This window comes from Penicillium waksmanii (assembly GCF_028829765.1).
Source record: "Penicillium waksmanii strain IBT 27052 chromosome Unknown utg000009l:1.0-4314994.0:1.0-4318279.0, whole genome shotgun sequence".
Lineage (NCBI taxonomy): Eukaryota > Fungi > Ascomycota > Eurotiomycetes > Eurotiales > Aspergillaceae > Penicillium > Penicillium waksmanii.
In genome coordinates, this window is record NW_026643255.1 from 896,152 (window position 1) to 912,480 (window position 16,329).

A 16,329-nucleotide genomic window follows, 5' to 3' on the forward strand; every position below is an offset into this window, starting at 1 on the left:
ACGATCTGTCGTGTTGCGATGGATCGAATGGCTCTAGTGGCAGCCCACGAGGTGCGCCTGGGCCAATGCTACACAAGATTGCTGTCGCCAGCTGTCCCCCAGTCTCCACTGACGTAACTAACAACATGGGCCCCCTTAAGAGCTTGCGACCATCCACGGAGGAGACAGTTCCCTTTCAGGGTATTCTACCAGAGAGTGATACCTGACGTATTGACCTGATTGACCGATCCTTGGGTCTCCCTCTTCCCCTCCCATTCAATTCCTATTTTAACTTCCATATTCCCCGGAATCGACCTCATCGACTACACCTACTCAAACATCAAGTTTCTCTCGTGTGTCACACACCTCGTCACCGACCGTCTATAGCTCCGCCATATCGCCATATCACCAACACCAACGAGAATGGAAACCGTCACCAAGGCCGTCCACGCAGCTTCGACTGCTATATGGGGCGAGAGCAATGACAACCAGTCGACCCAGCCACACGGCGAAGAGCCCATCTCAGGCGTGCAGGGCAAAGGTGCTGCCAATGACCCTTATGACGCGGGAAATCGTGATGGTAAGTGATAATCAGCTGGAGGAATTGATCCTGTTACCTCTGGAGATACACAGTTATACCTATTACTTGGCATTTCAAAACCACTTCCTCGCAGCCCTTGGATCTATACAAGTGGCCGGCTGCACATCGAGCATATCCACACCTGACACACCATTCGTTGCCCGAACACTTCCAACTAATAAATGCCTTATCAGAACAACCCTCAGCTCCCACCACAGAGATCGATCCATTGGCCCAGGAGCCTAAGCTAGACTATAAGCCGCAAACGATGGATGCAAAGACAGATGCCACGGGCACCGAAGTGCCTGATATCAATAGCACTACAGCTGTTACTCTTCCCAAGCCTACCGAAACTACTAGCAGCAATGCGCCAACCCAGACCGGGGCATCAGAGCAGCGCAGCACAGAAAGTACCGAGAAATCCGAACCCACAGAAAACACAACAGCGGGAAGCAGCGGCGCTGGCAGCAGCAATTCCGATACCTCAGGGTCGGCGAAACAGGGTGTGAGCAAGGAAGCATTAGAGGGACCACAAGGTCCTGCACCCCACCCCGCGTCGGAATTCGAGGACGAGGCCAAGGGAAAGAAGCCTGCCGCCAAGGCGGCCAAGCCAGGTAAGCAAATTATCTTATATGAACCATACTTATTGTTGTGCCTAACTGGTGCTAACGTGGACGTCAAGCCGAGTCCGAATCTCCACCCAGCTCTAGCTCTGCAAAGAGTGATCCTTCCGCTAAGAGCCCAAGTAAAGCCTCTAGTGGTGATGGTAATGGTAATGGCAAGCATAGCACCATGGCCAAGGTAAAGGAAGGATTGAAGAAGGTTGCCCACCCGCGACATGGAAGCAAGTCCTCGTCCTCTTCTTAATGGGTTTGAGTAATATACTAGTACTCTACTTGATGGATATTGACGTCACTTGTTGGTTGATTGCCATGTTTTTATTTCCCCTCTCGCCTGGTTGTGTCGATGACTTGTATTTGGATTTTAAGGATGTATTAGTACCCAATGGATTTCCTTTGTGCATATTACTTCCAACCCCTTGTCTTAATTACTGGTTTGATTATATTCCTTGCTCTACTACTAGTTGTACTTAAGCGGAATCGGTCACCCAGAGAGAAAAAAAAAGCCTTGATCTATTTCTTTTTGGGATATAAATTATAAAGGACAATAAATGCTACTTCAAAATATACATGATAGCGCCAGATTGCCCAAACACAGATCCGATTTGCTTTTTCTCACATGACGCCAGACCTGGGTATCTTGTCTCAAAAACCCAACCAATATGCAAACAACCAATTTTCAACCCGAGACATGGTTACTCGAAGAGCAACCTTAGATCGGCGAGCTTGTCCTTCTTTTTATCGTCGTCGGAATCGTCGTCGCCAACGCGTAATCCAAGTGTACCGGCGATATTCATCTTGCGCTCTTGCACACTTAGTATGCGGCCCTCGATAGAATCCTTGACAACGAATCGTGTTACGGCGACGTCTCGCGTTTGACCCATTCGGTGGACGCGATCGATGGCTTGCGCTTCGATAGCGAAACTCCACCATGGATCCATCATGAACACATTACTCGCAACCGTGAGGTTGAGCCCGACACCGCCGGCCTTGAGAGAAAGGAGGAGGACGGTGGCCGGCGGCGAGGATGGTTTCGTCTTGGATGTTGATGCCCTTTTATTTGTAGGGGTATCATCTTCAGTATCGATTATTTCGTCGACGTATGTGTCTGTTTTGGTGAACTCTGCCAGGACAGCAGCGCGAGCCTTCTGGTGCATCGAGCCGTCAAGACGAAGATGTGATACCCCGACGCGAGAAAGCTGATCGCCGATAAGATCCAAAAAGGATGTAAACTGTGAAACCACGATGGATTTTGTATTAGGTGGAATTCGACCAAGGTGGCTAATCAGGGCGTGGATTTTGGCTGATGTGTGTGCGGAGGGAGAGAGTGGGTTGATACGTCGTAGTGATATGCGAGGAACAGGCTCGGTGATGCCGGGCAGATCTTCGACCCCAGGGAAATTTTCCACGGGCATGGCCGGATGCTTGACTACTTCGAAGATATCCTTGGCGTCGACCGGCACACGACATGAGAAGCAGCGTGCCTGCTCTCCCTTATTCATTTGATGCCGGAGAAAGTCCTGCAGACACTTCTTACAAGCACTATGCCAGCAGGCAGTGACAGCCGGTTCTATCATCTCATCCTCGCAGCAGATTGGACATTCTCCACTAGAGTCGGTCTGTATCTGTCGAAGGGCATGAGCTGTGAACTTTTTCATCGATCGGTCCTCGGCTTCAGCGGTCTCAGTTTCGGCGTTCTCAGTCGAAGTCGAGAATTGATTGATTAGTTCTTGAAGGTCCATATCATCCTTCAACTCACTGGTCGCATCGAGTGCGGCTGCTAGAGTTTCCTCGTCGGCAACAATGTCTTTTTTGCGAGTGAGGATTGGATGGCAGCATGTTTGTCGAAGCCGAAGAATCTGGGCAAAGATTGTCGAGTAAGATGACATGAGAGTGCCGGCCGCGACATTCTCGTTGTACGTGCGCCTGGCACGGGTGTAAATACAGTCGTAGATTTCTCGTTCCTGTTGCGAGAGCTCTACTTCCTCGATGTTGATTACACGTCGAGGTAAGGGAACCAATGGCTCACCCTCGGGCGTTTTCATGGTCTTGGTTCGCCGGAGAACAAGAGGTTCCAGCACACTTTGTACCACATTCAAGGCACGGACATACTCCTTAGATTCAAATGGTACCGTGATGAAGGTTTTCCAGAAAGAGAAGTTGCTCCACGGCTCGACCTTTAAGAATCGGACCAAGCTGAATAGATCCTCCAGGCGATTGACAATAGGGGTACCAGTCAGGACCCATCGGTGAAGTGATTTGAGCTCATAGCATGCTCTGGCGGATTTTGAACGTCGATTTTTTATCAGATGCGCTTCATCAAGAATTACACGGAAAAAGTCGACCGAGAACAACCCATTGTGGGCCCCGGCAGCCAGCGTTGATTGTAAACCAAGTTGGCGGAATTCAGACAACACAACACCGTAACTGGTGACAATAACGTGAGGAGCAGATGCATGTTTTGCTTCGCAACAAATGTCTCGAAGACTTACTGCTTTCTCCGCACCGTAATACATAAGAACACGCATAGATCCGGGAGTGGAGGCTTTGAGCGCTTCGCTTTCCCACTGGGCGAGCAATGACGTGGGAGCAACTACCAATGTTGTATAAGGCGCGGGGACCACGGCTGTAGATGAATTTGGAACTCTGGCAAGGTCATTGACGGAGGATATTCCATTCGACGTCTCAGTACGAGGTTCGGTCTTATTGGTATGGACCAAACTGAGCATCTCAATGGTTTTTCCTAGTCCCATTTCATCGGCTAGAACCCCGCCCAGACAACGTTGTTCTTGCGCAGGGAAATCCACACTCAAGTCGCCTGAGTAGGGATTCACATAAAAGTGGTCAATGCCTTCAACCGCCGGCAGGTCTTTGTCATCCACGTCCTTGGTCGGCCAGATATATTCTTCCCAAAGGGGGTGCATCGAGCGGTCGCGACCCTCTTGCTTGTCCTTTTCCTTCGATAACATCCAATGAAGCGCTTGCTTTTGGTATTTGCGAAGGTCGAGAACGAAGTCCGGGCCAGGTTCAGCCTCGGGCATGTTGAAGTCAAAAGATTGAGCCTTGCGATAGAGACTGTCCAGTTGATCTTCTTCTAATTCTTGGGTTTCGTCCTCGGAAGAAGACTCATCGTCATCTTTATTCGTCTTCGATTTCTCCTTCTTGACCCCATCATACTTCTCTGCCATTTCAGCAGCCTGAAGCAGTCCTTCTCTTTTGTGCTTTTCGGTTGTCGGGTTGATTGAAGTCGGCTGAAGATTGATCTCGTGGAAAAGCTTGACAAGGGAAACTTGACGAAGTCGAAGGTTCTTCTCCTCGGTGCTTTCCTTCTCTTCAAACATACTAACGGCACGATTGTCGTCACTAGTACCAACAAAAAGGCCATGCTGGAAGGCTTCTTTGCGTAAGAAACATCGAAGCTGGAGGTAGACCGTATCATTGACGCGCACTCTGTCCGGCATGTATACACATACAGCCTCGAAGTGGCATATTTTCTGGTCTAGAAGGGTTGAAACCCATTCCGCAGTCTCATGAGGCAGTCTGCCGATTTCTTGTCCTTGGGTATTCGTGAAACGAGTCAAGACGTCGCCCTTTTGATTTACAATCATTTTCCCATTGCGGGCCCGCTTGGTGACTGGCTGGGATCTTGCACGCTCGATATTGACCGGATCGCCATGCTTCAGCAGTGCTAGTCCACTCCTTGTTGCCCATCCACCTACTCCAAAAGCACCGATATATCTTGTCGCGGGTTGCTGACGCAGAACGGGTGAAGCATCGTAGATATTATTGTCTTTAATCGAAGGCGACGATCCGGAGGATTCAGCGGCTGAGTTTTGTTGGAGGGGAAGGGCTGCTCGGATTGTCTTCGATTTCAAACCCCCGTTGGTTATAGAGGCTGATTTCGTGGGTTTCTTCCAAGAACCATCGAAATAGATGTTCACGGCTCGTTCGACATTGCTTAATGCGGCGGTCTGGATGGCTTTTATTGACTCATAGGGGAGCTGTTCGCCGATAATGCTGGTGAACAAACCGACATCAAAGCCTTTGATGACGATCGGAGTCGGAGGCACAGACTCCGAGTCTGCTTTAATGGTTTCATTCGGGGTCGGGCTAGCCTCAGTTGTCACAATAGTTACTGGGGAATCGATTAATGCCGCCGTTTCTCGATCGGAACGGTTCAAGGGATCACGATTTGGTGTCTCGGGGATGCGCTGCTGGTCGTTGTGCTCGGGGTCGGAATTCTCGATGTCGGGGCAGTGACGAGGTAAAGACGCGTCGAGGGTTGGAGACGATGAAGCATGGGGCACAGACGGATCTTCGGTGAAGAAGCGCTGTTTCTTGAGAGGCGGCTGATCCAAGTCCCCACTCATAGTGATGGTAGAATGAATGGCGGCATTAGAGCCATAGATTGAAGATGAAGTGAGGCGAAAGTTGGGGAGACGCGCCGTAAGAACGCGAAATCAGCTGATCGACATCAGCGATTAAAGAAATCCAAGCCAAGACATTTCACATCAATGAAAACCAGTGTTGGCGTATATATCTGCTTATTTACTACTGCATAGAATACATTATTACTACTAGTATTGATATTCTTTTGATCTCTCTAGACTCTAGTCTTTGTAGGCTTACAGCATGCGCTGACAAAGGCCGTGGACCTGGACTGTGTGGGAGTGGACCAATGCTGTGCCGTGCATTACCATCCTCCGCCGCATCTCAACTTTGCTTTGCTTCTCTCCACCTCTCACCTCATGTCCTTCTTAAATGTCGCTCGGCCATGCCGGGCCTATATACCATGGCAATGCTCATTGCGCTCTGGACGTCCTCAGAAGAGGCTATTCAGCCAGTCTCGGGCAGTTGCTTCGCCCATCACCGCTGAAGAAGTCACCGGCGCACACAAGTATTGTGTAGGCCTACTCTCGTATGTTCGCCTCCTGCTCTTGAATTATCGATTCCACTTCGCTTTTGAAGCTGCGCGATCGTAAGACAAACACAACTGACTCTCCAAACCACTCAGAAAATACGACCGACCTTCTTATACAATGAGCACATTCGTCCCATCCGAAGCCCGAACCTTCTATATCGCCCTCCGCGCATTAAACGTCTCCCTGTCCCTCATCCCAGACACCACCTCCTCCCCAACAATAGGCCTGATGCGCCTGCAATTCTGGCGCGACGCCGTGGCCAAAATTCTCGCCGGCGCCCCACCAAAGGAACCCGTCGCCATCCTGCTCGCCTCGGCCATTTCAGACCTGAACCAGCGCACGAACGGTCGCGCAAGAATCACAAAGGGCTGGCTCACCCGTCTAATCAATGCGCGCGAACAAACCCTCACCAACGACCCGTACCCGAATATCGCCGCCCTGGAATCCTACTCCGAAAATACCTACTCAACACTCATGTATTTGACTCTGGCCGCGCTGCCCATGACGTCCGTCACGGCGGACCATGTCGCCTCACATATCGGGAAAGCTGTCGGAATCGCGGCCGTGCTGCGCGGATTACCGCTCGTTGCGTTCCCGCCGCCGCCGAGCCAATCGCCTAGTGGGAGTACGGGTGGTATTGGGATGAATGCTGGTGGGAAACAGGGTGCCGTTATGTTGCCGTTGGATATCATGGCGCAAGCGGGGGTAAGAGAGGAAGATGTTTTGCGACGGGGTGCAGAGGCGGAAGGTCTACGTGATGCTGTTTTCACCGTCGCGACACGGGCGAGCGACCATTTGATTACGGTGGAGCAGATGCTGAACAACCTCCGAGCTGGAGAGGATGTCGGGCATGAATTCGAGCATGAAGGTGAAGAGGGCCATGAGTATGATTCTGTGGACCTCTCGGGTGGCCCCAAGGAATCGCCGCTTGATGAGGTGAATCGTGCCTTTGGCATTTTTATGCCAGCGGTGTCTACGCGGTTGTGGCTTGATCGCCTGCAGCAGCACGATTTCGACGTCTTTCAACCTGAGCTCCTTCGGTCAGATTGGAGACTTCCTTGGAAGTCCTACATGGCTTTCCGACGGAAAAATATTTAATTGGTGAACAGGCAAGCCCTTGTACAATAATATACCTGTACTATAAGTAGATACAAGGCCTCATGACGGCCCGCCCAAGAGGCAAATGTACAATACAGCGAATACTTCCCACTCCCCGATACGACTTCCGTATACGTCGCAGAAGCTTTGCCAATACTAGCTCTTCTTTTTTCTCTGTCGTCGCTGCTCCCTCGAACTGACAATGAGTCGTCTCTGTGCGAGCATGACGGCATAGCGCTGGATTTTGTCGCGCCTAAGGAGAGTTTGTTAGCATTTACGAGCGACATAGCATGACTATCTTAGAACTTACATCAATAGAAGGGTCGTGACGAAGATAAAAGGGATTGCAATCTTCCAAAAGTACCTAGAAGACCAATTAGTAGGTAATTCAAGCGATCGTTATCATGCTCAAGTCCAAAACTCACGAATCACTGTTTTCGATGCCTTGAAAGCGCACGAAATTCATTCCAAAATATCCCTGAACGTGAGATTAGCAGACTGCATCTTCAAAGCGATCGAGAGTGGGACTTGACATACCGTCAAAAAGGTCATTGGTAGGTACAAACAGGTGACAATGGTCAGTTGCTTCATACTCTCGTTTTGATAGGCACCAATCGTATTGAAGATAAGATCGATCATGTTGTCAGCGGCGCGCCTCATCTGATCGTATCCTTCAACTATAGTAATACAATGATCCAGCGCATCTCCAAGATATGTGTGACACATGGAACTGATGGTGATAGTCGTGCCTCCAAGGCTCTTTAGGTTGGGAGTAATGGTTCCAATATGCGGTGTTTCGGTGGGTGGTCGAAGCTCAGAGGGGTCGGCTGGAGTAGCTGCCCCAGTCGGACTGAATGGGCCGCCGCGTAGTATCCCAATGCCGGGCGTGCCAACAGGTACCGATCGATGATCACGAAGAGCATTGATGACAGTCATCAATGGCTGCATTGAATTACGAAGAATAGCAATTTCAGAAGTCAAAATATAGAGATTCTTTGACTGGTCAATATTCGGGTCAGTCAAAACCTCCAGCTCCAGGTCTCCAATAGCGTCTTGATAGGCCATAGTGACCGGGATGGCAAGATCAATCACGGCGTCCAAGATTGCCTGAAGCAGCATACTAGCGTCACAGGACTGACGGAGAATTGTTTCGGGTGAGCTAAGACGTCGAACGATCGGAGCTTCAATATCGTCGGCACTCGTTTCGAAGAAGGACGTCACTGTGTTATCTGCGTGAAGGAACACGGAGACTTGCTCTAACGTGACGCACAGCCCTTTCGAAGCAAGTGAAGCATGGCGTTCCATGAATTCGATTCGGTCCTCGTTCGGTCCACCACGATAACGCTGGATGGTTCGAGCCGTCGCCCTTGACCCGTCCGCCACATCGCCGAACTGAGATGCGAATTTCGAATTTTGTATCCCTGGGCCAGGGCGGACACTCGACCCAACTGTCGTTTTTTCTTTGCCATGCCGGCTTGAGGGTCGTTGAGACCGGAAGAGATCCTTTAACGCCTCCCATATAAGATGTCTCTTGGTTGGTCGTCTCATTGTGACAGAGCTCTTACTGCTTGAGACGGAGCTCTTCCTCCTTTGCTTATTGTCCCATCCATTCGGTCCTTCATCTTCCGAGTCCGAGTCGCTTTTCTCGTCGTGGAGCTTGACGAGTTTCTGTAAAGTCAGGACAACAAAGGCATGGTCTGAGTACCAATCGGCCTTGGTGCGATTGGTCGTATGAACAAGATCTTCGATTGCCAGACGATGCAGCCCCTTGTGATTTCCAAGCATCTGGATTACATCCCAGCTTAGCCCGTTCACGTTGATCCAACGGCATTGAACCCAGGATTCTCTTTCGCGTGCTAGGAATGGCCCAAGCGTCTCATTATCGAGCTCGTACTGTCTCATCTCATTCTGCGAGAAGTCAACGACCGTGATTTCGCATTGCCGTTGCAGATCTGCAGGTAGATTGGAGTACCATTCCGAGCTGTAGGCGGGGAGTGGTTTTGTCGGGTCAATACCCGGTTCTGTTCCAGGTTGCCAGGATGGGTCTTGTGCGAATCCCTCCGGATGGTATGATCGTGCGGTATTCGACCTTCGGGTTCGTCTCTTGGCTGTTTCAGATGTGTTGACCCTCGCTGCCGGCACGAACGAGTCCACAATAGATCCTTCTCTTCCAGTGGGGGATATCTGAGAGGAGGGCGAGGCACGTCCGGCTTCGATATCTATCGTATGAAGGGGCTCGTGACGGGTAGGAGGTTGCTGGGCATAGTCGAAGGAGTGGACGCTCATGGCTATGAGTAATTAGACAGGCTGCGAGAGCCCTGTTCCACTTGTGAAATAGTGTCTCTTCATCGGCCCTAATGAATAAGAAACGAGGGCGAAAGTGGTCTTCACGGAGACGCAACAATCGCGACAAAGGAGATCATCGGCATGCCTGCGGGGAAATGACGTTTGAAGTTAATGGACACGCACTAGGCGACGCAAGAGACCAAAAAAAAAAAGCTTTGTATGGCCTTCGAAAGAAAATCGCTCGCAATCCCAGATTTGACAGAATCCAAGAAAAAGACGAGTGGGATGAAACAAGACGGGATGATAACCTGAAAAAGTTCCCCCAGAGAAAAGAGAAGGGGCGACGCGCACAGGGCAGCCGCGGTCCGGACAAGACTAAGACTTGACTGCACAGCCTCCAGAGTGGAACTTGAACTCTCCTACGGAGTACAATTTCCCTTGGTACATACTGTACTCTGTATACGGAGTACCTGAACAAGCTCGATTTCGTTTATCTGCTTCCAAGTTTTAAACAACACGCTAGGCCTGCAGATGTTCAACGTCCCCACTGTGCATTGACGGGGACCCCAAGGCAGCAACATTCTCTGCGTCCGCCTCTCTCTGATTTGCCTTGCGATGCGCGAACCAAAGGTCACCACACCTGACGATCCACTTAGCTCGTGTCAAAATGGAAGAAGCTTTATCTTCCTGCAACATTAGCTGAGCTCTCTGGAACTATATTTGACCTCAATACTTGATCTCGGACCTGAGCCAATGCGCCCTCAACCAAAGCAATGCCTTTTTGGGAGCACCCAGGCGGCATACTTTTGAAAATGTCCACACTCTTGGTCCAAAGATCCACGAAGCTGTGTCTTTCCTCCAGAGCGCTTTCGAGACCACACTCTAATGTCAACAATGTGGCCGCCAGGACTCGGTGGTAATAACACGACCAATGCTGAACACCAGGGCTATCGATCAGTACCTTGTTTGAGAGCAGAATTGTTTCGCGTGCCGCACCCAGACAAACACTTCTGGCCATCAAAGAAGAATAGAACGGCGTCAAAAAGGTTGTATCGGCGAAGAATGGCCGATGTAGTACCAGCATGACATGGTTGAAGCCTAGTAGAATGTAAGGCTTGGCCCATTGACACAGATCTAGAGAGCTTACGTAGTTCAATATCAAAGTATTGCCGTTGTACCCAGGACATATTGCTCCATGCTCGCCTGTCTTCACTCGTCGCCGCGTACGTAGGTGCGAGATGTGATGCGAGTTCTCCACGCCAGGTCATTAGTTCAGCCTGGTGGTTCATCATACGACCAACAAAAGACTCCAAAGGATGCCGCTTCTCACTCATGTTCGAAACCTATTCCCAGAAGTATGAGTATGCTTGTTCCTCTGGATTCATATGTCTAGGAACCCACCAAATCAAGAATCTTGCGAACAATCCGGCTAAACTTTGCGTTGGCGACGATGAAGTTAAACCTGCTCATGTCGGAGACAACATCCTGCCACTGAGGTTAGTGGTCACATAAGCCAAGGCGAACAATGAATTCTCACAGAAGTGTGTTGTGGGTATGGCGCTTTGGCATCAGTTTCGCGTATGCATAGCGGCTTGCCATACTCGAGACAAATGTCAGATTCCAGACTATAAAGCGTCCACCAAGTCCGGAGTGCAGACTGTGAATCTATTACTTCCGTTATCATATGACTCGGACTGCCGTTGATGCCTATAGAATAGGCCATTCGGATAGCGGTGCCCAAGTAGTTATATGCCACTGTGAGAAAATATTAGTCGAGACAGAAGAAATGAGTTCAGTGGAAACATACAACTAGGCTGTGCTATATGATGTGCATAAATTGCCTATTCACTTGTGAGCATAGATATGCGGAATCGCGAGGAGGATTAATCACCATCATCATCGCAGCTTGGACAGTCTCTAAGCTATTCGTGTTGAACAAGTTTCCAATTAGTCCCTGGGCCTCGGTGAAGTAGTAAGACGCCCATTCAGAATCCTCCGATCCTTTATTTGAGTACAAGGAGCCTAATGTCAGAACAGAGTATATCAAACACTGCCTTTGTCGGGATAGAGACGTTTCCGACTCAGAGGGCGAACTTGACCAAAATTGTTGGTATGCAGCCCTGAGAGTTCTCGGTGCCAGAACCGGTATGGTATCACTGACAGCCCCCAAGAAGCAATCGAAATGTGCATCGGCTATTCGCTCCCGTATTATCAACCCCCCTATTTTTTGTATGCTGTTCGTCGTATATATCTGATCTTGAAGCGCTCCATTCAGAACAGTGGAGGTTGCCTCAGACCCCCGATCTGAGCGCTTCTGCTTTTTGTTTGGTCGCTCGCTATCGCATTGGGGGCCATTCAAAAGTCTCTCTACTGGGATAAACAGGTTCAGTGTAGAAGTGGTTCCATAAAATGACAGAGAGCCATTGTCCTCAGAATACATGGTCACTCCCGGTAGATTCTGGTCCGATAGTTGACCACTGTCTTCAGAAGAGTCAGGTGTATATCCATGCCTAGGAAACAAGTCATACGTACCTGATATACTCGCAGTATTTCTAGGCTGCAAGGTTCTCTCGCCAAATACCGCTCGCTCTAGTTCCACTACGCGTGCATTGATAATGTCAAGCCCCCTAGTTCTATTGTCAGGATCTGACCATACTATAATTAATTGGGACAAACATACCCGGTAATTTTGTTGGCTCCTGAAGACGGATCATAGAGGCACTCGATTTTACCCTTCTCACATGACTTGCAAGGAAGCAGGCCGTCACACTACGAAGTATCAGTCCCGGGGTGGTATGAAATACCCAGAATCTCGAGGACCCACCTTCAGCTTCCGAGTTCGGCAAGGATCGCAAGCCTCTGTCGTCTTTCTCCGGGCACCGATTGATGTGGTTAACCTGCGGCCTGGTATAGACATTGGATGACGGATTCAAGTTTATGGGCTTCTTATCTGGATTAATCATGAGGAGGGCCTGGCTATATTATAACTATTGCCCCCACTATTGATTATGTCACGCAGATTTTGGGGGCCGGGATTCCCCCGAGCCTATCATTTGACTGTGTTGAGCTGCCTGTTCAGAACAGACTTGCACCTGCCCTGATCCCCGGATCTGCGTCTTCCATAAGCACTACTAGTAGATCATTATATGCGCCCGTAGTATAATTCATCATAAGTCCTTAATTCATTTCTAAATGCAGTTATCGCTCTTTAGAGAAAGATATCTATCTAGTATCTTGTAGATATAGATGCCAAAATTCTATCTTAACATGTGTATGAACGTGACTAGAAAAGCCACGCGAAACCTTTCTTATAAACTTTCTTCCAGCCAGAGAGGTTTGCATTTTCAATTGCCTGGATAGCCTCGAATTCGGCCTCCTCGCGATCAATCTCGGCTTTTCCAGTGAAGAGATCGGCATTGTGAGGCTTGATGAGCTCGGTCTTCTTGAAGAACTTCCAGCCAGTGAAAGCCATCACATAGAGAGGAATTCCGAGATACGAGGTGATGAAGGTCTTGTAGTCAAAGTTTCCGTATTTCTCAGGGTTGTGGATGAACACGCCAAAGCTGCGGGTGAATGCCACCAGGACACAGAAAAATAGGGCGATGGAGGAACCAATGATTCCCAGGGGAGCCTTGTATGCCAAGGTTGACTCGTCGACACCCTGTGCGCGGCGAGCACGGATGAAGAAGATGTGAGTGATCAGAAGGGAGATCCAGGTTAGCACTGTGGTAGAAAGTTAGAACCGAGTCGTACTTTAGGAACGGGGGAAATATAACATACGTCCGAAGATTGACACCATGTCAGTGAAATATCCAAAAACTGCCTTGGAGCCACTGGAAACACTCATGAATGCGAGTAGACAGAAGCAAGCCGAGAGGCCCAGGGCATAGATGGGCACACCGGCCGCGTTGGTGCGAGAAAAGATCTTGGGGGCCTTTTTTTCACGCGAGAGACCATATAGTGTTCGAGTCGCAATGTAAAGATCCGAGTTTGCGGCGGAGAGCACGAAAACAAGGATACAGGCATTGATGATATGAGGAAGAGCAGCAACTTGCTTCATTGCGACGACGAAGGGAGAGGCAGCGGCAGAGCTCTTGGCCTTGGTGGCGAAGGCCAGATCCTGGGAGTTGTACGGGACCAGCATGCCAACGAAAAGAACACTGAGAATGTAGAAGACGATGATTCGCCAGAAGGTAAGCTTGATGGCCTTGGGAATGGTCTTGCGAGGGTTTTGGGCCTCTCCGACGGTAACACCAATAAGCTCGGTACCTGGAAAACAACAGAGTTAGAAAATCCAAAAGCGAAGACGCGACAAATTTAGCATGTTTCTGGAATATTCTTACCAAGGAACGCAAAAGTGGCTTGAACCATAGTGGACCAAAAAGCAAGGAACTTTCCAAGATTGCCGTCGGTATATTTGGTGGCAAAAGCACCAGGTTCTTGCCAATACCGAAAACCTCGCCTATCATGATCGGGACCACCGCCCATGGCGAAGATGAAAGTGCAAAGAATTATACCCAGGATGATGATCACTTTGAAGGAGGAAAGCCAAAACTCCAGCTCGCCGAAGAACTTCACACCAAAGTAGTTGATCACGATGATTGTCACCATAAAGATGGCAATCCATACGCCCGGACTGACGTTTTCTGCTGAGGTTTTGGGCCAATAGGTGATCACGAGGGCTGCAGCCGTAAGTTGCGTAGGTGGGAGAATAATATATTTGAGGTAGTAGCTGCCCAGGTTCTATATCAGCATTTTTGTTCTTCTTTCTGCTGCGGTGGGATCAAGTGTTTACTTACCACCATCCGAGGGTAAACCCGAGGGCAGGATCACAGAAACGACCAGCGTATCCCGTGAAACCAGATGAAAGGGGCAACCAGGCGGCCATTTCACCGAGACCGCACATGACTGTCCAAACAACAAGACCCATGAAGCAGTACGCGATCAACAAAGAGCCAGGCTATTAAAAATGGTTAGTCTATTTCGCAACCGTTTATGATAAATTGGCGAAAATTCACATACCCCAGCGCTAAATTCTCGGGTCAGCAAGGATTTATACGGATTTTTGAATGGGGCAAAACTCACGTCAAGGCACTACCAGTGCCAACAATCAATCCAGTACCGATGGCACCACCAATTGCAATCATGGAAATATGACGAGCCTTGAGATCTCGGTGCAGCTGAACCGGCTCATCTTGCTCGCCTTCCTTAGTGTCAATGTAATCGGGCTGCGCTTCGAGAGCGCTGATCTCGTCGGGGTGGCCCATCTTGCTTCAAGCTGAATCAGATCGACTCAAAATTTAATAAGCAGCAGACGAGTCTGAGAGGAAATGAACAGAGGCCAGAGCAGCAGTGGGAGGGGGAGCTGAAGATAAATAAATTAGCCCATCGCACCGTTCATAAGCGAAACCCGGGGTCAAACTCTACTACGTTACCATTACCATTATCATTATCTCTCTCCTCCTTCGCCCCCTTCGAACAGTGGAGACAAATTCCTGGAGGACCTCGGAACTAAGATTGTACTGGACTAACTACCACGTTTGACTGTGCTCGGATAGTCTGGGCACTTGGCAGTGCTTGGCAGTGGCTTACCGGCCATTCCCTCTCGCTGCCTATCTCCTCCTGCACCGGGTGAGGCGCATCTAGAGTCGACGGTGAGCAAATCAGTCAATCATCCGAATTGCTTAGATTTTTCGTGCCGAAAATGAAGCCCGAGAAGTCATCTGGTATCTCATGAGATATCAGATAAGTTCCTGGAGATATGGTTAACCAGATAAGCAAGGCCCACACCGGTCACCTCTGGGGACAGGTTTCCGGGGTTATGACAAACAGAAACTGCGATGATTTGCCCCCTCCCCAGAAATCCTTCATATGCCAGGTATGAATTCTCGCCATCCTTAACGGGGAGACCGGGGGATGCCCAGCCTCCGATGCGATTGGAAGGCAACCCCGAATGTAGCCCTGACTAGCCGCTCACGGGAAGGGATTTTTCGAAGCCGGACCCCTTCAGTCGGCACGCTTCGCCCGAACAGGTCACCTTCCAACTGATTGCGGCTCGATAGCTTCTTGGCAATATCTTGGCTCGGCGTTTTTCTCGAGATTTTCCATGTTGCCTCGTCTTGGCAGAATGGCTGGAGGACCCATGGCCAGATAAGCCGATGGGCGGGGGGTACCATGGTTTGTTATGGGTTGTGATTGGGTACTTATTTCACGTAACTCTTTCTAACTTTTTCCCCAGAGTGTGCCCAGGGGCGGTGGAGCCATGTTTACACCTAGTCCGGAGTATTAGACAACTTAAACCCAATATATGTGTACAGGTCCCGGGATTCTTCGGCTTCTTCGGCCCCTTCGACGTACAGAAGGGATCGCATTAGAGTTATGGTTTCTCCAAATCGTAAACCCCGCATTATTTCCTCCACAGAATTGAATGTATGACACCAGATAATTAAGACTCGTCCTCCGCTCATATGGTATTGGCCTGTCTTTCTGCCTCCAATTCTCCAAAATCTGCGCCGCGCCGCGCCAACACGGCATCTGCTAAAATCAGCTAGCGGGGCTGATATTAATATCCTTTCTCATTTAGAAGAAGATAGAAATGCTGTCATACACTATCTTAGATCATGATGGCAGGAAGTTTAAAATATCGTGTTGGGATGACTGCCGCCCTAGCACTAGCCCCAGGCGTGTCTAGCCCTCGAGGTGGGCTGCCCTTCCCCGGCCACTCCCCCACAATATATTCAAGTTATATTACAAAAGAGCCCTGGAGTCTACTGAAACTTAAACTTCCAAGGTTGAATGATCGCACCACCGATTTGCCTGATTCCATTACTAGTATTATGTAGTA

At 49.6% G+C, this 16,329-nt stretch overlaps 6 protein-coding genes across 6 annotated transcripts; 2 read left to right on the forward strand and 4 right to left on the reverse strand.

Moving 5' to 3' along the window:
- Nucleotides 1–402: 402 nt before the first annotated feature.
- Nucleotides 403–1,426, forward strand: N7481_010700 (uncharacterized protein; the record flags this gene model as incomplete). Its single annotated transcript, XM_057269919.1, has 3 exons — nt 403–559; nt 754–1,173; nt 1,242–1,426. 3 exons carry the CDS (start codon nt 403–405, stop codon nt 1,424–1,426), a joined length of 762 nt encoding a protein of 253 aa, XP_057117093.1.
- A 448-nt stretch (nt 1,427–1,874) lies between these two features.
- On the reverse strand, nt 1,875–5,549 carry N7481_010701 (DNA repair protein rad5; the record flags this gene model as incomplete). The annotated part of the gene is made up of 1 exon (XM_057269920.1): nt 1,875–5,549. One exon carries the CDS (start codon nt 5,547–5,549, stop codon nt 1,875–1,877), a length of 3,675 nt encoding a protein of 1,224 aa, XP_057117094.1.
- A 378-nt stretch (nt 5,550–5,927) lies between these two features.
- Nucleotides 5,928–7,199, forward strand: N7481_010702 (uncharacterized protein; the record flags this gene model as incomplete). The annotated part of the gene is made up of 2 exons (XM_057269921.1): nt 5,928–6,097; nt 6,194–7,199. The coding sequence occupies 2 exons, from the start codon at nt 5,928–5,930 to the stop codon at nt 7,197–7,199; spliced, it is 1,176 nt and encodes a 391-aa protein (XP_057117095.1).
- Nucleotides 7,200–7,355: 156 nt separating this feature from the next.
- On the reverse strand, nt 7,356–9,485 carry N7481_010703 (putative CorA family metal ion transporter; the record flags this gene model as incomplete). Its single annotated transcript, XM_057269922.1, has 4 exons — nt 7,356–7,452; nt 7,510–7,563; nt 7,625–7,677; nt 7,737–9,485. 4 exons carry the CDS (start codon nt 9,483–9,485, stop codon nt 7,356–7,358), a joined length of 1,953 nt encoding a protein of 650 aa, XP_057117096.1.
- Nucleotides 9,486–10,004: 519 nt separating this feature from the next.
- Nucleotides 10,005–10,819, reverse strand: N7481_010704 (fungal specific transcription factor domain-containing protein; the record flags this gene model as incomplete). The annotated part of the gene is given in 3 exon segments (XM_057269923.1): nt 10,005–10,193; nt 10,231–10,619; nt 10,633–10,819. 3 exon segments carry the CDS (start codon nt 10,817–10,819, stop codon nt 10,005–10,007), a joined length of 765 nt encoding a protein of 254 aa, XP_057117097.1.
- Nucleotides 10,820–12,768: 1,949 nt separating this feature from the next.
- Nucleotides 12,769–14,752, reverse strand: N7481_010705 (uncharacterized protein; the record flags this gene model as incomplete). The annotated part of the gene is made up of 6 exons (XM_057269924.1): nt 12,769–13,208; nt 13,266–13,754; nt 13,829–14,217; nt 14,285–14,445; nt 14,508–14,514; nt 14,571–14,752. 6 exons carry the CDS (start codon nt 14,750–14,752, stop codon nt 12,769–12,771), a joined length of 1,668 nt encoding a protein of 555 aa, XP_057117098.1.
- Between the last annotated feature and the right edge of the window lie 1,577 nt (nt 14,753–16,329).